At 45.0% G+C, this 23,946-nt stretch overlaps 1 protein-coding gene across 4 annotated transcripts in view; it reads left to right on the forward strand.

Moving 5' to 3' along the window:
* The window catches only part of SLC7A6 (solute carrier family 7 member 6), a 107,995-nt gene that overhangs the window by 47,891 nt on the left and 36,158 nt on the right, over positions 1 to 23,946 (forward strand). For all 4 annotated transcript variants that reach the window (XR_004539112.1, XM_033940731.1, XM_033940730.1 and 1 more), the window contains exons 2-3: positions 6,654 to 7,228; positions 20,635 to 20,760. Coding sequence is in view for 3 of the 4 variants with exons in the window: in XM_033940731.1 (XP_033796622.1) it covers positions 6,697 to 7,228; positions 20,635 to 20,760 (658 nt within the window). In the remaining variant the exon portion in view is untranslated. The remainder of the gene's footprint in view (positions 1 to 6,653; positions 7,229 to 20,634; positions 20,761 to 23,946) is intronic.

Genomic DNA, 23,946 nt, shown 5'->3' on the forward strand with positions numbered 1-23,946 from the left:
CCCGACCCAATTCACTAACCTTCTGGCCGGTCCTGTCCGCACCCGATCCGATTTGCACATGCAAATGAGGGGAAATGCATGCATAATTAGGAAGGCAGCGATTCACTAAACCAACGAAGGAACACCGATTGGGCTGGCCGATACAAATGTGAGCGACTGCTGAGGACCAGTCGCTCACACCCTTGTCGACTGTCCTACTCTCTGCCGCCCTGAAATCCCAGCATAAAAAAAAACAACAAACAATCAAAAGCACCCTGCTCTCTGCCGCCATGCTCTCAGTTCTCTGCTGCCATGCTCCATTAGCCCAATGCAAAGCCAGTAGTATATCAGGGAAGCTAACACTGGCTGCATGATCATAGCAAGGAGGAGTAATGGAAGAAAAGAAGGATTCCCTCCGGCGACCGAACTCCGCCCTGCTCAGAAGCCCCCTTTAAAAACTGCGAGCCCGTGCTTTTATCCCATGGGTTAAAAGTGGGGCTGCACTACAGTGAAGGGGGATGGGAGAGCGAGCACTGCTGGCAACAGTCAGCTGAGCCAGGGGAAAGAGAAGAGGGAGAGCAGCGAGCGCTGCCAGCAGCGCCCAGGGATACCAATGACCGGGCTGCGTTGGGGAGGACAGGGAAAGGCTGAGGGGCGGCCGGTGGGACTCCCTCCAGCATATATATTTTATCGATTTGTACATCGCTTAGAATTTGGAATAGGCGATTAATCAAATTTTATAATCAACTTGAAACTTGATATCTTCAATTTATTTTAACCCCAATGCTGAACAAGTGGCGCCTGCATATTCAGGGAAGTCAGGAGAGCAAGTGCATGCACAGACCATCTACAGGCAAAGAAGATGGTCTACCCATGCGTCTGGATCGCTCTTCAGTGATCCGTACAGTTGCTGTGGGGCATACCTCCGTTTTGCATTAATTTGCATGAGGAGGCTTGGTGAATCGATCGCCCGGGAAGACTTGGCCACGGATTGCCCAGCAAAGGTAACCTTAGTTAATCTAGCCTTAGGTGACTAGAGAATTTGATCATGAGCCTCTGTAGGATGGTATCGGTCTAGGGCTAAACTGGTTGAGTGATAATAGGGGGTTGTGGTAAACTGAATTCATTAGTTGTGGGGTTGGTTTATGATTAATATCTTTGTGAGCAGCATTGTATAGCAGGAGAGACTTTTTTTTAACTGTTTTTGAGGATAATAAGATCTGTAACAGGACACCATTGAGGAAGTAAACAGAATAAAGGGCTAAATTCACTAACCCCCGATTCCATGTCCCGATTGCATGCAGGCTGACGAATTCACAAAAGGCCTGCATGCAAATAGGGACGATCATTGACATGCCCCCCCATGGCATGGATCGCTAGAGAGCAGACCCTGACAGTAGTGAAAGGAGAAGCAGCCTCTTGTCATTGCTGTCAGGGCTTCTGCCAGCTTTTAAAAAAAAATTTTTAAATCGGGCAGATATTTTGCGTGTATTACATAAGCAAAATAACTGCTCAGTTAAAAAATTTTTTTAAAGCCCCCCCCCCCCGAAGTGCTTCCTCCCTCCCCAAACCCCTAAAAAATGCCCCTCCCCCAAACGCGGCCCCGCCAAAGAACAAAAGGCAGGAGGGATGACAACTCTCTCCTGCCATCTCAAACCCTTCCTGTACCTTTAGCTAGGCCGGCCGGCTGGCCGTGCCCAGCCCACCCCTCCCCCTCCCGTACTTTATAAATCGTTGGGAGCAGGAGGGGTGCTCAGTCCTTCCTGCTTCAGGCCTCCTCCGATACCAACTGTGGCCTTAGGCCACATCCTGGTGCATCATGTGATGCATGGGGAGGGGCCTAAGGCCATGATTGGCTGAGATGCTTCGGGCTTCTCCCTTGGGAGGGGCCTAGGGCGCCTCAGCCAATCGAGGACTTCCTTAGGGAGGAGTCTAAGGATGTCTCTGGCCAAAAACAATGGGGAGGGGGTGAGCCGGCCAGCCTAGCTAAAGGTACAGGGAGGGAGGTGGGACAGGCTCGGCCAGGACGGGTTTGAGATGGCAGGAGGGAGTTGGCATCTCTCCTGCCTTTTGTTCGGGGGGGCATCAGCACGGGGGCATTGGCATGGAGGGGCGGGTTAAAACTACAGGCTGGCAATGCATTTTACAGAATAATGAAAAAGGAATTCTGCAAAAGCGCATTGCCAGCCCATGGTTTTAAAGGGCAGGAGAGTCTGTAAGAAGTGAAGCGACTGGTCCTCAGCAGTCGCTTCACTTCGGATTGGCAAGCCCAATCGGTCTTCCTTCTTCTGTTCAGTGAATTGCGTCCCTGCCTACTTTGCATGCCGTTTCCCCTCATTTGCATTCACGGATCGGAATCGGATCTGCACAGAGGTTAGTGAATCAAGTCAGAGGAAAATCGAGTTGCAAAGGGGTTGCAAACCGATCGGCACACGATTGGTTTGCTTAGTGAATCTAGTCCAAAGTGAGCTCAGAAGCCTCAAGGAATAGTCAAATGAATGTTAAGTACACAGTTATGTTTGCTGTGCAGAAATAGAAAGGAATGGTACACTAATGAGCTCATAAGCACTAATCCAGGAGAAAAGGATGTGATGAGAAAGCTAAGATCCATCAGAAAATACTTCAAAACAGAGGCTTTCAAAATTTTAGTACAGTGAATCAGACAAGAGGTCATGGACTGAAGTTGAGAGGCGACAGGCTCAGGACAAATACCAGGAAGTTCTGTTTCACGCAATGAGTGGTGGACGCTTGGAATGCTCTCCCGGAGGAGGTTGTGACAGAGACCACTATTCTGGGTTTCAAGGGCAAGTTGGATGCACACCTTCAAGCAAATCACATTGATGGATACGGGTAAACAGGTCTTCATCGGGGAACACCTGGCTTGGCCTCCGCGTGTGCGGGTCACCGGACTGGATGGACCAAAAGGTCTGATTCGGTGAAGGCGTTTCTTATGTTCTTAGGTTTCTTAATCCCTAATCCTATCTCGACTAGACTAATATTTGCTTTAAAACATTGCTATTGCGTCTACAGCTAGTTCAAAATACAGAAGTAAGACTCATATACGGGCTATGGAAATTGGAACATTTACAGCTGTACAACTGTATATGAAACTACATTGGCTGCCCATAATTGCAAGGATCAAATTTTAAATTGGGAATCCCCCTGTCTTTAAGATCCTGACAGAGAATGCCCCTGACTACCCTACTCAAAGGTGCCTCCAACAAATATTCCACCAGATATCTTTTCCACTTAAAATTCCCAGCATGTAACAATATAAAGTCTACCAGGCAAATGACCTTGTTCATCCAATGTCAGTTAGCAAAATGCTGGAACCAGCTACCACTTACACTATTATCTTGTGACCAATATCTCGGGTTCAGAAAATGTTTAATAGCACTTCTGTACCAAGATAGGGAGCCAACCTGGAAATAACAGAAATGGGCTTTTACAATTACCGTTTCAAAACTGTCCAACACAATTCCTGGGACATAACAACGAGCCAAAGATGACCTACTTAAACTTGTAACTATGACCTAACTGTATTAATAACTATACTGATCTGCTTGCACTAACAACTATTGAATGTGTCAAACTGTCCATTGTAACTTCCTGGGTAAACTGATCCAACCTCTTGCAATGTAATCTGACTTTGAACTGAATAGTTAATGGCGGAATAGAAAACCTGATTAACCCCTCCCCCCCCTTTACAAAGCCATGCTAGCGGCTGCTGCTGTGGTAATTGCTCTGACATTCATAGGGAATTAATGGATGTTGGAGTATTTGCTGTGTGGCTTTGTAAAAAAAGGGGGTCGGTGGGTGGGTAAATTAAATGTTAAGTTTCAGGTGGTGTCTGGTAGTGAGATATCAGAAAGGTGTAAGATGGTGGCGGGAGTGAAAGAGCTTCTTATGTGCATGAGAGATGCAATCAGCAGAATAAGGGAAGTTGCTGTACCCCTATACAGTTCAAGACTGAGGTTTTAGCTGAAATATTGTTTCAGCTCTGGAGGCTACCTATTTCTGTCTCTTCTGATATACAGCCAGAATTGGCAGTCATGTGAGACGACCCCAGTCTCGGTGTGCAGACACTAGAGATAAGGGGAAGGGGGGGTGTTAGCACAGTTACCTGCCAAGGTATTTAAAATAAATTGAGTGTCTATTTTGCCTTTTTTACATAGCTTTGTTTAGGATTTTGTTTCTGTATTTGTGATACAATGTAAGGATTACTGTGTTTTAAGTAACTCTCTTTGAGGTAATAGGAATGAGCAGGTAGAAAATCAAATTTAGCACAAACAAGTTGTGGGAATAAAAATAGTTTATTACAACTAAGAGTTGCAGTATAAAATGTAGATTTGGAGAAAAGGAGGGATAGGGGAGATATGCCAAGTGTTTAAATACCTATGTGGCATAAATTCACATTAGACAAGCTTCTTTCAATTGAAACACAGCTTTGGAATGAGGGGGCATAAGATGAAGGTGAAAGAGGATAGACCCAGTGTATCATAAACTGTGTGCTGTGAGAAGCATGTCCTGAAGGTCAGCACCTCTCCTCCTCTCTGCACCCCATAAGAACATGAGAATTGCCACATTGGGACAGACCGAAGGTCCATCAAGCCAGTATCCTGTTTCTAACAGTGGCCAACCCAGGTCCCAAGCACTAGTTAGATCCCAAATAGCAAAACAGATTCTATGCTGCTTATCCTAGGAATAAGCAGTGGATTTCCCCAAGCCATCCCAATAATGGCCTTTCTCTTTAAGGAATTATCCAAACCTTTTTCAACCCCCCCCCCCCGCTAAGCTAACTGATTTTACCAATAATCCATCAAGCCTTGTAGCCCGTTCTCAAGGTGGCCAATCCAGGTCCCGGCCAAAACCCAAGGAGTAGCAACATTCCATGCTACTGATCCAGGGCAAGCAGTGGCATCCCCCATGTCTTTCTCAATAACAGACTATGGAACTCCAGGAACTTGTCCAAACCTTTCTTAAAACCAGCTACACTATCCACTCTTACCAAAACCTCTGGCACTGCTTTCCAGAGCTTAACTATTCTCTGAGTGAAAAATTATTTCCTCCTATTGGTTTTAAAAGTATTTCCCTGTAACTTTGAATGTCCCCTAGTCTTTTGACGGCGTAAAAAATCAGTCCACTTGTACCCGTTCTACTCAACTCAGGATTTTGTAGACTTCAATCATATCTCTCCTCAGCTGTCTTTTTTCTCCAAGCTGAAGAGCCTTAACCTTTTTTAGTCTTTCCTCATAGTCTTCTCCCCCTTCCCACTGGAATATTCAGGGTTAGTAAGCTCAGGGCCCCATGTGAGACACTGGGATAGACTAAGAACCTTAAATTCTTGTTCACAGAAAGGGTAGTTAATGCATTGAATGGCCTCTCAGTGAAGGTGGTAGAGACAAAAAATGTATGTGAATTCAAGAAAGCTTGGCACAGGTACATTGTATCTCTAAGGGAGAAGAAAGGATAGTAGATGATATGCTTATGAGTAGATAGGCCATATGATCTTTATCTGCCTTGTTTTTCTATGTTCTATGGTACTCTGTAAATGGATCTATGTGCAAAATTACACCATGGATCCATCCACCATCGTGGAGAGTTGGCTCTCAAGTTCTAGAATAGACTAAAAGAACTCAAGGTAGTTAGCTGAGCAGATACTGTGATAAGTGAATCTATGCTATCTATGTGTGGTTTCATGACCTTGCTATTTAAAAATATACTGTCTCTCCAATTAGCATGGTCACAACCTGTATCAAGGAGCTTACCAGCTTTCACTCCTTGGCATGTCGTCATTAAGAACTTCTAATATCAGATCCCATTGTCTGACTGGAATTGTTGGGATGTTCATATCTTGTTCTCTATATCTGTCTTTTATCTTTTCTTTCTTTACCATTTTTAATTCTGTTTTTCTCAGGTACTTTAGTTAGATTGTGAGCCTTCGGGACAGTTAGAGAACTTCCAAGTACCTATCTTTATTTATTTTATTTTATTGTATCTTTAATGTATCTTTATTGTAAACCGCTTTGAACCTCACGGTATAGCGGTATATAAGAAATAAATTAAATTAAAATTAAATAAGTCCCCATATGGGAAAGGGATTGGGACTTGTAGACTGCCTTTTTGTAGTTTTACAGCCACACCCATTTTTCCTTTCTGTCCCAGTGGGCTCACAATCTATCTAATCTACCTGGGGTAGTGGAGGATTACCTAAATGACTTGCCCAGAGTCACAAGGAGCAGTGTGGGGTTTGAACCCATAACCTCAGGGTGCTCAGGCTTTAGCTCTAACCACACGCCACACTTAAAAACATCCCCAAACAAACCTGTAATTGTTCCCCCAAACCAACTTGTAATTGCTCCCCCAACTTATTTAATTTACCAGAACACCCATTACAGGTAAGCAACTACTGGCTATTGAGTTTTAAGAAACACAGAAGGGCTCATTTGTAGAGAAATCTTCCCATCTAGTCATAGACCTGCTATGACTGTCATTGTGAAGGAACATGCAATGGAAAAAAGTAGTTTTTATCTTATGGAAGTTGGCATGATTTTGCCTAGCTCCCCTGTGGGATTTTCATTTAAATAGATAACAATACAGACTAACCTTTCAATAGTCATTTCAAGATAGAGGAAACTGTAGTAACTTTTATTCATATTTGTGTTTTGTTCCAGATTGTGTTTGGCATTGTAGAGAAGACTGTACCGGACTTTCACAATGGATGGACAAGAAAGTGCCAGGCTTCCTCTTAACACTGCTGCCAACTGCAGTTATTCCAGTGACATAAACAGTCCTAATGTAGGTGTTAATTGCAAGATGCAGAATGGAGACCAAGACACAATGCAGCTGAAGAAAGAAATCTCTCTGTTTAATGGGGTCAGCCTCATTGTGGGAAACATGATAGGTTCAGGTATCTTCATCTCGCCCAAAGGAGTATTGATTTATAGTGCATCCTATGGCTTGTCACTTGTGCTTTGGGCACTTGGGGGAATTTTTTCTGTAATTGGAGCTCTATGCTATGCTGAACTGGGAACCACTATTACTAAATCAGGAGCCAGCTATGCATATATTCTAGAAGCCTTTGGAGGGTTTGTTGCATTCATTCGCTTATGGACTTCACTCCTGATTGTGGAACCAACTGGTCAGGCTATTATTGCAATAACCTTTGCAAACTATTTGGTGCAGCCCATCTTTCCCACCTGTGAACCTCCATATGTCGCATCTCGTCTCATTGCAGCTGCTTGTGTTTGTAAGTATACTTAAAAAAAAAAAAAAAATCAACTGTGAATTTGTTTTTTTCCCTTCTAATAGGATGAGACACTGAAGGTGCAGGTAACTGCAGATGATGTATTCAAAACTAGACAGCCTTACCTGTGACTTGACACTTGTGTCCTTGTGAAAAGATTAAACAAAACCAAAACAACTAGATATATAATGCAATAATTTATAAACCTTGCTCATCTGGCCTCTTGATTAAAATGTCCACCATAGTAACTGGTTTAAAAATGAATCAGTTCTGTAGAAACAATGGGATTCATAACTAATCCTAAACTTCAAAATAAAATTAGAATATATATTTTTCATCTATCGAATTCTGTTATTTCAGTGTTAAAAACTATTGGAACAGTGAGGGGCGCCTCAAATCAATTTAAATGGCAGGTATTAAACGTATGACAACTATGCCTCATTCTTTTCTGGGGTTTTGGGTGTTTGGTTTTGTTTTTTTTTGCTGGGGTGGTGTAAAGCACATCATTAATATCTGATCATAACAAAATAAAACACAACATGCTAGATTGTTCCCTTTATCTTAATTTGGTAGATTATATCAGTGTATACTATCTGTTGTCTCTATTAGAGAGCTAACTTTGATGTGAAAGTTAGTGTGGGGGAGGGGGGTTCATCTTGATAGACCAGTCTAACCTAATGAGTTGTGTCCCAAAACAGCAGATGGAGGTCGAGAAACTGAACTCTTCCATGGACATCTCCAATGTAAGAGCTGGTGCGGATTGGAACCTTTCTATATTTCTCTATCTCCAGTGGATGGTGTAAATTTTCTTTTTGTAGGTTTGACTCCTCAGGTCATGGTCCATGGTCTCATCCCTTGTGATTTAGTCCTTTTGGCTGGTGTTGCTCCTGGGTTTGAGCCAGGGTCCTTAGCCTAGTTGAGGTCAGATGGGTCTGAACATCAGCAGCCCTAATCCTTAGCCCTTAGCTCAGTGAGGCATTCTGGCAGAGGTCCCCACAGGGCTTCTGCCTTTGGGAGATAGGGATTGGATTCTGTGCCACCTCTCAGCTTTGGGTTTCAAAACAATCTGAAAGTTCCCAAACAGTTTCTATGAGTGCAAACAATAATATAATGTTTATAGGGATCTTCAGACCGCCGCTCGAGTTCTGTAGCTCGTAGCGGTCCTAATCCTCATTAGTCCCAAAAAACATTGTTTCAAATTCATTTATTTCTAATTCATCTTCTCTTTAACTTTAATTTTAAAAAAAGTTTACTTAGCTTTCATTTAATTCCCCTTGCTTGCTGACTCATTTCGATATATTTTATCAAGGTCGGGGATACTGTAATAAAGCAGAAAAGCTTATATTAAATCCACAGCAGAATAACATTACATTACATTAGGGACTTCTATTCCGCCTATACCTTGCAGTTCAAGGCGGATTACAAAAGAGCTAACTGGACATTTCCAGTGAAGTTACAACAGTCTTCTTGTTGTTGTTGGGTTGTTTTTTTTTTTTTTGGTTACAAGGGAGGAGAGGTAGCTGGATTAATTCTGGAAGAACTTGCAAATTGGATATTAAATTGACTGTACGTTACTGTGTGATATAACAAATAGATTACAATTAGAGTACAAATAAGATTACGTTACATTTCAGGGATCTGAATACTTGGTTGGTGTTTTGGGGAGGAAGAGATTATTTAAGTGGAGGTTTTGGGGGAGAATTTATCTAGGAGGAGGGGGAAGGGTTGGGTTAAGATATCTGGATAAATTTTTTGAAAAGTGGGGTTTTGATTTCTTTTCGAAAAGTTATACTGCAGCTATGAATAAAGTTATAAATAAATGTAGAGTTCTTACCATGGATAAATTCCATCCTAAAGACTACATAGTAACAGCTGCCATAGCGCCAAAATGGCTGCGGCGTTCTTTGCTCACATAGAAATAGGGAACCTCCCGTCAGAGCTCTTTTTAGGCGGTGTCCTGGGGTCTTGTGCTGAATTGTCTGTGCTGCAATGTTGACGTGTCAAAGTCTTGTGCGCTTTTGTCCCGTCACCATTTTTCCTGTATTCGGATGAGTCCATGTCTCACTGGGAAGAATATAGCAGCACCACTGACAACGGCCACATTCAAATTGACCCGGCTGAGCGCTAGGCACTAGTTCCCTTATGAAGATCCCTATAAACATTATATTATTGTTTGCACTCATAGAAAACTGTTTGGGAGCTCTCAGATTGTTTTGAAACCCTAAGAGAATTGTAAGATTATTGATACCTCTCAGCTTGACCATATTTGCCACAATTCTTGTTTTGGCAGGATCAGTGACCATTTTGCAGCTGGCCTGCCAGAGTTTGGTGCAGCCTGAGGAGCAAGCTGCATAAAGAATGAAGGGGGAGGGTAGATACTTTCTGCTTGGTGAAGGATCTAGTAGTTGTGAGAAGGACCTTTTTGGCTGTAGTTGATCCATGCTATCTTGGAATGTGTCTGAGTGGGAAGTGCTGGAGAGTACTCTTCATGGCCTTTCTCCTACTGTGTGAGAAGCTTGAGAGGTGGTTCCATCTCCCCAGGATGGATGCTTTTTCTTTTAACTGATATACTGTGGATATGTGATGTACGAGGAATATACTGAAAGTAATGCAAAAGTGGGTATAACTTTTTTATTAACTTAAGGCCTGTAGTTTCTTACTTCTTCCTTACTTCTTCTTTTGTGGAGAGGGAGCACATCTGCCCTTCTGCAGTCCTCTGATACCACTCCTGATCTCTAGAGAAGCATTGGAAAAATCAGGCAGCGGAGCCACCAGAACCTCCCCAGGTTCCTTCAGTACCCTCTGATATACACCATCCAGCCCCATCGTTTTGTCCACATTTTGATTTAACTAGCTCCTCACTAACATTGCATGTTTTTACATTGTTTTAGATCATTGATGGAGCCATATCCACATCCTTCTTTTCTTGGTTGGGTGGAGAACTTTTCAGCACCCACTCGTAGTGGGATAGCTATGGAGGAAGATCCACCACTGCATAGACTAAAAGTGCAATGTGGGAGATAAGAATAGAACCAAGAAAGAAAAGAGCCTTGATATCCAAGTGATGACAGTGTATCAAGAAGGTGATAGTCTATAGTTTCAAAAGAAGCAGAGCGTGCAGGGGGTGAAAACCTGATTGGCATGAGTCAAGAATAGCTAGGGCCGAAAGAAATTCAAGACAATGGCGGTGGGCAGCACATTCTAGTAGCTTGGATAAGAAGGAGAGGAGGGAGATGGGGTGGTAGTTGGAGGGCTGGTAGGGCCTAGTGAAGGTTCTTTGTTAGGAATGGTGAAATTACAGCTTGTTTGAAGGCATCGGGGACAGTCGCAGTGGACAGTGATAGGTTTGAGCATGTGATAGATGAAAAGAGTAATAGTAGAAGAAGTAGTGCTAAGTAGATAGGTGGGAATTGGATTAGAGGAGCAGGTAGTGAGTTTGCAGGAGGAAAGAAATAAGTGATTTCAGAAAAGGCGGTAGGGGTTGAGGGAGGTTTAATAGAGCAGGCTGGGGGAGAGAGAAGTAGGGGTGGTTCGGTAGAGAATTCAAGGTTGATCTTGTGAACCTTGTCATAAAAGTACTCAGCCATAGTGCTGGAGGGGTTGGAGGAGAGGGCACTTTGAGTAGAGTTCACTGTGACATAGAGATGACAAGGGTTAGAGCCAAGAGAGTTAGTCAAATGGGTGTAGTGGTCTTGTTTAGCAAGTGAAAGAGCAGACTGGAAGGGAGGTCAGGAGGACTTTGAAATGTGTGAAGTCAGAATGAATTCAGGATTTCAGCCAAAGGCGTTCAGCAGACCTGGCACAGGAGCATAAGTAGTAGATTTTGGAGGCCAGCCTATAGAACATGGAGTGGGGGGAGCGAGGGTATCTAGAACAGAGGAGAGAAAGCCTCATTGACAGATTTGTGTATCATTATGGTTGAGAGCAGGGGTGAGACAGTGGTCACCCAACTGCGATAGAGACCTATAAACCGCTTTCAAACCTAGTGAAGCTGTTGAATATGAAAGCAACAAAAAACAAGGGATAATCACAAACTTCAAACGTGATTACAGGTCACTCGTCCTAAAATATGTGATTGCAGTGATCGATGCAAGCACGGAATCCTGCACGCCCGAGCTGTAGATCTTGCGAGAAAAATGACAGTGCTCGACTCTTCTTCACATTGTACTTCGATTAAGCGCATGCTCCGTTTAAGTGCACATGGCAAACCGAGGGGCTTGCACTTAAGCAGAGTCGACTGTAGCTGCATAGGGATAGCATGCTTAGCCTGTGTGCTGGCAGGTGGCACCATTAGAAACTACATGGTGCTGTTATGCTCCGTGATGATAGTATCTATAGAAAAAAACATAGAAAATGACGGCAGATAAGGGCCATAGCCCATCAAGTCTGCCCACTCCACAGACCCACCCCCTAAGTCTGCTCTAGAGCCCCCGCTCTAACTGACCCATCCGTAACTTCACCCTCTCAGGGATCCCACATGGGCATCCCATTTACCCTTAAAATCTGGAACGCTTTTGGCCTCGATCACCTGTATCGGAAGCTTGTTCCAGTGTTCAACCACTCTTTCAGTGAAGTAATACTTTCTGGTGTCGCCCTGAAATTTCCCTCCCCTGAGTTTAAGTAGATGCCCTCTTGTGGCTGAGGGTCCCTGGAGAAGGAAAATATCTTCTTCCACTTCGATACGCCCGGTGATATACTTGAACGTCTCAATCATGTCACCCCTCTCCCTAAGCTCCTCGAGAGAGTAGAGCCGCAATTTGTTCAGCCTCTCTTCGTATGAGAGATCCTTGAGCCCCGAGACCATCCTGGTGGCCATCCGCTGAACCGACTCTGCTCTTAACACATCTTTATGATAATGTGTAGTGGCAATGGTATTATAAGCTGCAGAGTGGCAGCCTCTTTATATGCATATTATAAAACCATTGGGCAAACAAATGATTAACATACAAATGAAGCCTCTTACAAACTTGTTCTTCTACTTAACTGCAATTCATTGCCATGCTGTAATGCAACACTTAGCACATGTTTATTAATGGCTCTCTCTCACCCAATCTTCAAAGTACTCCGAGTTAACTTAAATCTAGAAGATAGGTATATCATAAAGTCATTTGGGGGTCAGATCATAGGACCTCCTATGACTTACGCTATTCCAGGTCCATATCCTGAGGCGACAACTTTAATCATTTATACACATACCTTTTTCCCTTCCCTTACTTTTGGTCTACAGGTTGACGAACTTTTAGTGCTCTTAACAGTATGTTTTTTTGCAGTGTGGCAACGCAGGCGATGTTCCCCCGAGGAAGATCTGCATGATTGAAATGCCCGTGAGAGGGAGAGCGTCGGGCGTATACAGACCAATGGCAGCACTAGGAGTGGTAATTACCACTGAAGATAAGTGTTGCCATTCTTTTGCAAAAACCTTGTTTGAAACCTTGTTTCAGTACAAGAGACTAATGGACACAATGGGCTCCTTTTACGAAGGTGCACTAGTGTTTTTAGCACGCGTTAACCCCACGCTACACGGAAAATACTAATGCCAGCTCTATGGAGGCATTAGCGTTTAGCGCGTGGGGCATTGTAGCGCACGCTAAAACCACTAGCGCACCTTCGTAAAAGGAGCCCACTGTTATAGGTTAAAGAAATACAATTGAGAGCATCAGCAGCTGTTGAGTAAAAATAGTTGTGGCAGCTGATAACTGCTTATATCTTTTTGGTGAAAGTAAGGGAAGGGTAAGAGTGTATAAATGATTAAAGCTCTCGCCTCAGGATACAGACCTGAATAACATAAGTTATAGGAGGTCCTATGATCTGACCCCCAAATGACTTTATGATATACCTGTCTTCTAGATTTAAGTTGTTAACTCAGTGGGAGTACTTTGAAGACTGGGTGAGGGATCCATTAATAAACGGGTGCTAAGTGCTGCATTACGATATGGCAATGAATTGCAGTTAAGTAGAAGAACAGTTTATAAGATGCATCATTTGTATGGTTCTATAATGTGATTTTGGTGTTCTGGGCAGGATGTTTTATTGAGACCCTAATTACTGGTGTTTTAGCCTCTTTATATATAGCACTAGCTGATGCCCCGGCGTTGCACGGGTATTTAATTATAGCAATAACACTGTAAATGGATTCAAATAAAGATACTTTATAGTGGTGAATGAAATTATTTTTTTACAGCTTTATAAAAAGTACAATATTCAAATTATAATGTGAAATATTTGACAAAATGAATACAATACAACTAACACAAAACTTGATTATAAACAACATTTTTAGTTTCACCTCCAGGAGCAAGAACATATAAATTCTTGGGTGAAGAGACCCCCAGAACATATCACCCCAGTTAGTGAGGGATCTGCATACCAAGTTTCGTTCAAATCGGTCAAGCCGTTTTAGATTTACTGTGAGAATGGCAGCTGTTTACATTTTTTCCATTGACATGAATGGGTGAAATCTGATGTTCTGTTTGTAGCTCCGCCCACGTGTGCAGGTGGGCCGCGAGACCCCCAGGACATATCACCCCAGGTAGTTGGAATTACTGTGAGAATGGCAGCTTTTTACATTTTTTCCATTGACATGAATGGGTGAAATCTGATTTTCTGTTTGTAGCTCCGCCCACGTGTGCAGGTGGGCCGCGAGACCCCCAGAACATATCACCCCAGGTAGTGAGGGATCTGCATACCAAGTTTCGTTCAAATCGGTCAAGCCGTTTTTGAATTACTGTGAGAATGGCAGCGTTTTACTTTTTTTCCATTGACATGAATGGGTGAAATCTGATGTTCTGTTTGTAGCTCCGCCCACGTGTGCAGGTGGGCCGCGAGACCCCCAGAACATATCACCCCAGGTAGTTGGAATTACTGTGAGAATGGCAGCTCTTTACATTTTTTCCATTGACTTGAATGGGTGAAATCAGATTTTCTGTTTGTAGCTCCGCCCATGTGTGCAGGTGGGCCGCGAGACCCCCAGAACATATCACCCCAGGTAGTGAGGGATCTGCATACCAAACGCAGATTCAGTACAATCTCTAAGCACACTTATGCAACCGAGAGCTATTTGGATCAAACTTAGAGAATGATGCGGAAACAAAGATTCATCCCCATTCCCTCCCCCAACCAAAGATTTTTTTCTATTCCCACCCTTTCCCCGCAGTGAAGCACATTTTTCATCCCCATCCCCTCACTGTCCCCGCAGTCTTAATTTTCTTCCCTGTATCTACTTGTTCAAACAGAAAGATGATTTTATGCAATTTTATGGGCCTAAGGCATTGCAAATAAACATTTTGTGCCTGATTCTCTAAAGCAGTGTTCTTCAACCTTTTTACACCCGTGGACCGGCAGAAAAAAAAGAATTATTTTGTGGACCGGCAAACTACTAGGACTAAAATTTAAAAACCCCGTTTCCGCCCCATCTCCGCGAGTCGGTCCCCACAAATCATCTGATCCCATCCACACAAGCCTCAGTTATGATTTTATATTGAATGTATTTTATTAAAGTATAAAAAGAAGCAATATTCTGTACAATTGTCATTTTACAAATACAAATAATTCAGAGCAGGATCAACAAAACCCCTGTCTCCCCTCCCCTTCACATATATCCCCTCTACTATCAAGAAAACTGAACAAGCCAAATTATTACAGAATGCTACACAGAAATATCATGCTAACAGAATACTGCAGTCACACATGACAGGAATAGTTTTAGGGGAGTGCAACTAGGGCAACTGCCCCCTGGTCAGAGAGCGCCATAAGCCAGCTGGAAGCTAAAGAAGCACTGCCTGGGCTTTGCAGTCCCCAGTTATGTCTAACACCAGCTCTAGCAGGATATATATTTCAAATCTGATATATTCTAATCACAAAATAGAAATAAAATTATTTTTTTCTACCTTTTGTCGTCTCTAGTTTCTGCTTTCAATCTTCTTTTCACTCTCTTCCTTCCAGCGTCTGCCCTCTCTGTCTCTTTCTTATGTCCCCCCACTGTCTTCCAGATTTTGCCCACCCCCAAAGCCAGCCAGCTCTGCCACCTCTCCATTTTTTTCTCTGTCACCACCCCATCCCCTATGCTCTGGCATCTCTCTCTTCTCCTTTCTTTCCTTTGCACCCCATAGTCTGGTATCTTCCCTTCCCTGATTCTCTGGCATCTATCTCCTTTCCTTTTCTTCCATCTTTCGCTCCCCCTCCATGCTCTCACATCTCCCCCTTCCTTTTCCCTTAGTCTGGCATACCTTCCTCCTTCCCTCCAAGCCCTGGCATCTCCTTTCATTCCCTCCCTCATCTTCCTTCTCCCTCCAGCTGGGTACCGCAACACTCTCCCCTGCAGCTCTGGACTTCCCCACACCTGCTCTCCCAAAATTGCCATGCTTCGGTTCCTCTTTTTCCTTCCTCCCTCCCTCCCCCCGCGGGACCCTGCGGCACCATCAGCTCTTACTCCCTCTAACGCCGGCCCTGCAGCTCCGGACCCCCCCCCCCCCTTCCGGATCGCTATTATTTTAAATGTTATAGCGGCGGCGCTGTATCCATCAGTGGAGACGTCTAACCTCGGCCTGCCCCGGAACTCTTACTGCAGCAGCCGCCCGTCTAGGCAGGAACAGGAAGTCACTGTTGCAGTAAGAGTTCCGGGGCAGGCCGAGGTTAGACGTCTCCACTGATGGATACAGCGCCGCCGCTATAACATTTAAAATAATAGCGATCCGAAGGGGGGGGGGGCAGGTGTGGGGAAGTCCGGAGCTGCAGGGCCGGCGTTACACCAATGAGAACAAGGGGCGGACCGCCCCCCACTTAATACGCCACTGATTACGGGGATCATGAAAGGAGCCGCCGCTGCTGCATCTTAGGCGATCAGGGCAGACCTCCACCGCCGCCGCTTTCTCTCACCTCCGCTCGAGTGAGCGACGCCAGAAGCATGAGCGACGCCACTGAAAATAGTGAGCGATCGCTCATGCGCTCACCTTAGAGGGAACACCCAGACTCTGATAGTGGTTTTCTCCCCTCCCAGCAGCTCTTCTTACTTCCCAGTGCAGCGATTCACGAAGGCAGCCTCGGATCCTTTGTTGGGTCGCGCCGCCTCTGAGGAAAGAGGAAGTTGCATCATCAGAGGCAGCCGCGACTCAGCAAAAGCCCCGAGGCTGCCTTCCTGAATCGCTGCGCTGGGAAGTAAAGGAGAGCTGCAGAGAGGGGAGAAAGCCACTGTCGGAGGCTCCCCAAGATCTCTCCGGCCCAGCGCACGCTTCACATGTTGATCTTGCCGGCCCTGCGCGGACCGGCAGGAAGTTGAAGTGAGTCAATCTTGCCGGCCCTGCGCGGACCGGCAAAAATTTCCTGCGGACCGACACCGGTCCGCGGACCGGCGGTTGAAGAACTGTGCTCTAAAGGACGCTGATCTTGGTGACCGCTGATCACATGTCAGTCACGCATTGGCGTCCTTTAGTGAATCACTTTTTTTTTTTTTAACTAACAGATGCTTTAAATGTATGCCCTTTTGTCAAAGTACTATATATTATCACCAATCTGGTTCAAAGTGAACTCAAATTATTAATTAACCAACACCAAAGTGCTTAGTAAAGGTTGTGCTCAATACTAGCTAGCGAAATACCATGGGCACTTCAGAATACCAGTTGGGTCGCAAGACTCACGCTGGCTGGACTCTTCATTAGACCCATTGACATTTTTTACTGGAAACTTGTTGTATATAACATAGTAATATAATAGATGATGGCAGAATGGTCCATCTAGTCTGTCCAACCTGATTCAATTTTAAAATTTGTTGGTTTTTTTTTCTTCTTCTTATCTATTACTGGGCAAGAATCCAAAGCTCTGCCTGGTACTGTTCTTAGGTTCCAACTACTGAAGTCTCCGTCAAAGCTCACTCCAGTCCACCTATACCCTCCCAGCCATTGAAGCCCTCCCCAGCCCATCCTCCACCAAACGGCCATATTCAGACACAGACTGTGCAAGTCTGCCCAGTAATGGCCTTAGTTCTTCAATATTTACTATTATTTTCTGATTCTAGATATTCTGTGTTCATCCCATGCTTTTTTGAACTTTGTCACCGTTTTCATCTCTACCACCTGTCTTGGGAGCGCATTCCAGGCATCCACCACCCTCTTCATAAAGAAGAATTTCCTTACATTGCTCTTGAGTGTACCACCCCTCAGCCTCAAATTATGCCCTCTGGTATTACCATTTTCCTTTCTCTGGAAAAGATTTTGTTCTACATTAATACCTTTCAAGTATTTGAACGTCTGAATCATATCTCCACTGTCCCTCCTTTCCTTACAGTCTCTCCTCATACATCTTTTGGTGCAAACCTATAATTTTCATCACCCTCTTCTGGACCGCTTCAAGCCTTTTTGTGTCCTTCGCCAGATGTGGTCTCTAAAACTGAACACAATACTCCAAATGGGGCCTCGCCAATGACCTGTACAGGGGCATCAACACCTTTGTTTTTCTGGTGTCAGGTCAAAAGCGCCGGGACAAAGGCGCGCGCAGACAACCAAGTGCAACGTGGAGGTGCGCGCCGAAGAAAATGACTGTTTTAAAGGGCTCCAACGGGGGGTGTGGGGGGGAACCCCCCACTTTACTTTATACAGATCGCGCCACGTTGTGGGGGGTTGTAACCCCCCCATATTTTACTGAAAACTTCACTTTTTCCCTAAAAAACAGGGAAACAGTTAAGTTTCCAGTATAATGGGGCGGTTACAAACCCCCCACAACGCCACCGCGATCTGTATTAAATAAAGTGGGGGGGTTCCCCAACAAACCCCCCATCGGAGCCCCTAAAAACACTCTTTTTCTTTGGCGTGCGCTTCCGTCTTGCGCTCAGTTGTCAGCGCGCGCCTTTGTCTTCGGTGGTTTTGTCTATGAACCGTTTTTCTACTGGTTTTCAGTTTTCTACGAAAGCTTATGTAATTAACTTCAGACCTTATCTGAACAGTAAGTTATTCCAGATTGAAATAACAGCATAAACAAAAGAGGAGGTAAACTGTCGTTTATACCCTACTCCTGTAACCTGAGGAAAATGTAATAATAAGAAAAAACAGCTAAGACAATAGTGGATGCATATTTTGCTCAAGACACCTTTATATACAGCACCACCTAACTCACCTGCTTCTCTGGAACACTGGTTGCTTGCTTGTGCGTATCCAGGAACCACTTGTGCCGCTTTGACATTTCAACTACTGTATGGTTTGGGTCAGCTTTGACGGTTTGCATAGCTTTATTTATCAAAACTACATAGCAACATAGTAGATGACGGCAGATAAAGACTTGTATGGTCCATCCAGTCTGCTCAATAAGGTAAATTCATAAGGTATGATGTGGTACAGGTACACCACAGATTTTATGGCGATGGATGGCCCGGCACCTCCTTTAGTCTGCTGGTCCCAGCTCTCCCTCTGATGTAACTTCCTGGTCCCACGACCCAGAAGTGACATTAGAGGGTCAGCAGAGACCGGTGCCAGCAACTGGTTGCAGATGCTACTCGCCTTTTAGGGAAGATTTAAAGAGGTATGGGGGGAGTCAAAGAAGAGGAGAGGTGCCGGGTTAGAGCATGTTCTAAAGGTTACCACTGTTAGTTTGGCAAAACAGTTAATCTGGCCATAGGCTAGAAAAGCATTGACAGTACACTACATCAACAGTAGAATTTTTAGATTCCCAATTTATTGAAAATTATGTTAGACGTACTATGGCAAAGAAGGAGGTGATATATGGTGTGTCCTTTTTAGTGTGTGCTAATTCTTAATGGGAGCTCTATTGAGCATGTTTTATGTTGAAGAAAATGTTTATAATAAAAAGTGGCACTGCATCATTACAGAACACGAGATGCATAGTATATCTTACGCTCAATAGTGGTTCTTGTGAAATACAGTTTTGGGTATTCTTTTAGATTCTTCTCTTACATTTGAAGATCAAATTTCTAATTTATGGAGGAAGATTTTATATATTATGAGGAAACTTAGGTTTGTGGTGGTTTTTTTTTTTTTTAAACATCATTTTTCACTGTTGGTTCAGTTGTTAGTGTTACCTCTGCATGATTACTGTAATTCTTTATATTTGAACTTAACATCAAAACTAATAAAAAAAAAAAATTGCAGTTGCTCCAGAATACTGTGGTTAAATTAATTTTTGGTCTAAAAAGATATGAAAGTGTTGCATTAGCGTATAAGAATCTTTATTGGTTATCAGTTGAGGCGAATTAAGCTTGAATCAACCTGCATAGTTCATTGCACTGTATATTACAGACTGACTCTTCAGATAATCTGATTTAGCTTTTTTCTCATTTGTATTATTCTTCCACCAGATTGTGGTACTTTACTACACTTTCCACAGATTAGAGGAGTATGGTATAAACTACAGAATGACACAGTGGCAGTTACCCGCGGCTAGCCGCAGGTAACCCACCAAAACGGTGGGTAGAAAAAGTGCTCACTACGGGCAGGGGATAAGGCCATCCACCATCCCACGGAGTGGTGAGTGGCCTTGTCCCCGCAGTTAAGGGAGGGAAGGCGCACGGTCACTGGTCACGCGCGGCCCCTCCCTCCGTACCTACAGCCAAATCTATCTCCCTCCCTCCCCCTTACCTTCATGGCGCTTTTGTAAAAAATTTACTGAAGCCGGCCAAGCCTGCCTGCCTGCAGTCACGTGTGTGTGGGCGGAAGCTTCTCCTCTCCAGTTGCATCAGAAGAGAAGCTTCTGCCCACATGCACGCGACTGCAGGCAGGCAAGCTTGGCCGTCTTCAGTAAGTTTTTTACAAAAGCGCCATGAAGGTAAGGGGGAGGGAGGGAGATTTGGCCGTAGGTACAGAGGGAGGGGGGATGCATGTGATCAGTGGGCGTGTGCCTTCCCTCCCTTAAGTTTAAATTCTTTACTAAAACACTGAAAGGTAAGGGGGAGGGAGGGTGATTCTCGGGCCGCTGAAGGGCGGTGAGGTGGCGAGAGGGAAGGGTGGATGCTGTGGTGAAGGGGACGGCGAGGACGGGGCGGTGAAGGGAACAGATTTTTTTCCCTGTGTTATTCTCTAGTATAAACAACAGCTCAACTCCTCTTTTGTTTACACTGCCATTACAATTTGGAATAATCTGCCTGTTTTCATTTGGACTGATATCAATCACTTAAAGTTTTGTAAAAATTTGAAAACTTTTTTATATGATTTGTTGTAATATTCATGTTATGATGATGATATTTTAATTATTGATTGCTTTTGTATTTTCCCATAGATTTTATGGCCTCTTTCAATGTAAATCACCTTGAACCTTTTTGGTATGGTGTGATTTAATAAGCTGTGTATTTAGATTAGATTAGTATGCCAGATGCAAGTGTATGTCATATAGAAGTAGTATTACAACTTGTAGATGAAACTGAAGATAGATCCTAATTTACTTTTATATTTTTCTTCCTTGTTCTCTTTTAGGTGGTCTTACATTTATAAACTGTGCCTATGTTAAATGGGGAACACGTGTACAGGATTTATTCACCTATGCCAAAGTCATTGCACTAATTGCCATCATCATAACTGGGATTGTTAAACTATGCCAGGGTAAGCTTTTCAAGGAGCCTACATAGTGACTGGATTGTTGCATCTGTGGAATTTTTTATGGTAAAATGAATGAAAACCTCTTAAAATTAGAATCCCAGGTTTTTCAATTTAAAGTGGGACAGAAAAGATTGTTTTGTTGTGTTTGAGAGTCTGGCATAGTGGTCAGAGCTACAGCCTGAACACCCTTGTGTCCAGGGGGTCTCGGGGGTTTATTCCCTCCGCACCCCCTGATGTTTTGACCCCTTAATTCTTTTCACGCCCCCCCTCTTCCTCCCTCGTCCAGGCGTCCGCATACCACCTCGGACGAGGACTTGTTGTCTGAGGAGAGTTTTAATTAATGCATGAGGACCTGAACCTTTGTGGACACCTCCAGGATCCTCTCGAGGGGACAGCTGCAGGTACCGGGGACTTGTTTTTTTCCGTCTACCAGCGAGGAGGCATTTGAGGTTGCGCCTTTTTCAGAGGGACAAGCGCTCAGATCTGATTCAGCAGACCTCCTTTGAAGAGGCGCCGCTTACAACCCCGATTGTGGAGGACCCTCTTCTTTGGGGGATTTCCTCTGCTTCCCACTCTTGTACAATACATCCGTTTTTTTCTGGATATTATCCTGGCGCAGTGGACTTCGCCGGAGGCGTCTTTTCGGTTGCGTGCTCCTTGGCTTGTTTGTTGTATCCCATCCCGTTGGGGGATAGGACTACCTTAAAGTCACCAGTGATGGATGCGGTGGTCTCAGCTATTGCTACGCAGCATACTGTGCCCGTCGAGGGCAGTTCTGTCATAACAATCTCTGAGGAGCGTAACTTGGAAACCATTCGTACACAGGTCCAGGCAGCTATTTGTGCGAGACTGGTGGCTCGGGTCATGTTTCGGTGGGTCGAGCAGGTCCTTGACAGTGAGTCTAATGTTCAGGAGGTGATGAAGATTCAGATGGCTGCCTCTTTCTCTCAGACGCCATCTATGACTTCTTGCGAACGTCTGCCAAATCCATAGCTGTGTGTGGGACCTTCTGGCTTCAGGCTTGGTCAATGGATGCGGTATCCATCACTAAACTCTCTAAATTTTCTTTTTCAGGGGTCCTTGTTGTTTTCCAGGGTTTTGGACTAGTTAGTTCAAACTCTGACGGATTTTAAAGTGCCCTTCCTGCCTGAAGACAGTGCTTGCCAGGCTGTTCGAGGTGGCACTGCTCGGAGGAGTCTGAGATTTCCGCAGGTATCACCCTGTGCGTGGGTCTGTTCCCTACCCAACCTCTGATTTTGTCAGGGGTCATTTCTTTCAGTGAATGCAGTCCTTTCGGGCCTATTGGGAGGCTGAGAATTCCTCCACTGGTTCCCCCGCTGTCCGTCCTGCCCATTGACTCTGGCTCCAATTGGTGCTTGGCTGGAGGTCTTTTGGGACGGTTCTGCTTTGCAGTTTGCCCAGATCATTTTCTAGCTTCTCCTTGTCAGGCAGTGTGGAAAAAGCAGGGTTTTCACCAGATCCTTAAAAGATTGCTAGATCTCTAACCTGTTGTTCCGGTTCCCCCTCAGGCATGTTGCACTGGCAGGTACTCGATTTACTTTGTGGTGCCCTAGAAAGTGGGGTCCTTTCAGCCCATCTTAGATTTGAAGGGGGTCTACAGGGCTCTCAGAGTTCTGTCATCTCGCTTGGAGACACTGCGATATATGATTCTGGCGGTTCAGCCAGGGGAGTATTTAGCCTCTCTCGACCTGACGGAGGCCTCCTTGCCCATTCCAATCTGGCCCTCCCATCAGCGCTTCCTTCGTTTTGCAATCTTGGGCCAGCACTTTCAATTCTATCCATTCCCTTTTGGTCTGGCTACGGCTCTCTGGACATTCACCAAGGTTATGGTGGTTGTCGCGGTGGCCATGTGGATAGAGGGCATTCTGGTGCATCCTTATCTGGATGACTGGTTGATTTGTGTGAAGTTCTTCCAGGAAAGCACCCGGGTCACAGCTCAGATGGTGGAGTTCCTGCAGTCGCTGGGATGGTTTGTCAACCTTGCCAAGAGCTGGTTGGCCCCCTCACAGTGCCTGGAGTATCTTGCGGTTGTGTTCAACACCTCCTTGGGGAAGGTCTTCCTCCCAGAGGCCCGGGTAAGCAAATTACAATTTCAGATTCACCTGCTTATGGCGCCTTGGTGTCCTCAGGCGCAGGATTTCCTCCAACGGGATGAGGTGGGCTCGGGCCCACATGCATCTTCTTCAATATGCTGTGCTTCGGAGGTGGTCGCCCCAGAGCCTCATTCTAGATCACCCTGTTTCTCTGCAGGACTTGGCTCGTTGCAGCCTTCGTTAGTGGCTCCAGGCCTCCTATCTTGTTCAAGGGATGAGTCTGGATCAGCCACACTGTAATGTGCTTCTCACAGATGCCAGTCTTCTCAGTTGGGGAGCTCAGTGTCTAGGTCACTCAGCTCAGGGCATCTGGTCCATGGAGGAGGCGTCCTGGTCGATCAATGTTCTGCAGACCAGAGCCATCCATCTGGCGCTGTTAGCCTTCCACTCCTTGACGGGCAAGTCAGTCAGGGTTCTGTCAGACAATGCCATGGCGGTGGCCTATGTCAGTCATCAGGGGGACACTAAAAGCACTCGGGTGGTGGAGGAGGCAACTCCGCTTAAGGTCTGGGCAGAGTCACATCTTCAGGACGTCTCTGCCTCCCACATAGCCGGAGTGGACAATGTTCAAGTGGACTTCCTCAGTCGTCACGGGTTAGATCCCGGAGAGTGGTGTCAAAGCCACGTGGCCTTTCAGTTGATCATGCAGACTTGGGGTCAGCCCCTCATGGACCTGATGGCCACAAGGGTCAATGCTAAAACACCCCGTTTCTTCAGTCGTCGCAGAGACGGTCAGGCTGAGGGTCTGGATGTTTTAGTTCAACCATGGCCAGTGGAGGGGCTGTTGTATGTCTTCCCTCTGTGGCCATTAGTGGGCAGAGTTCTTCTCCGCATTGTTCGTCATCCGGGCCTGGTGGTTCTTGTGGCTCCGAATTGGCCCAGATGCCTTTAGTATGTGGATCTGGTGCAGCATCTTGTGTCGGATCCTCTTCCTTTGCCACTTTCGCCTGATCTTCTGTCTCAGGGCCCCATTCCCATGTTCGATCTGGGTTCCTTTTGTCTTACAGCTTGGCTCTTGAAAGGTAATGCCTAGGTAAGAAGGGGTACATCAGATAAAGTGATCTCCACTCTCTTG

Source organism: Geotrypetes seraphini, chromosome 4 (genome assembly GCF_902459505.1).
Source record: "Geotrypetes seraphini chromosome 4, aGeoSer1.1, whole genome shotgun sequence".
Taxonomy (NCBI): Eukaryota; Metazoa; Chordata; class Amphibia; order Gymnophiona; family Dermophiidae; genus Geotrypetes; species Geotrypetes seraphini.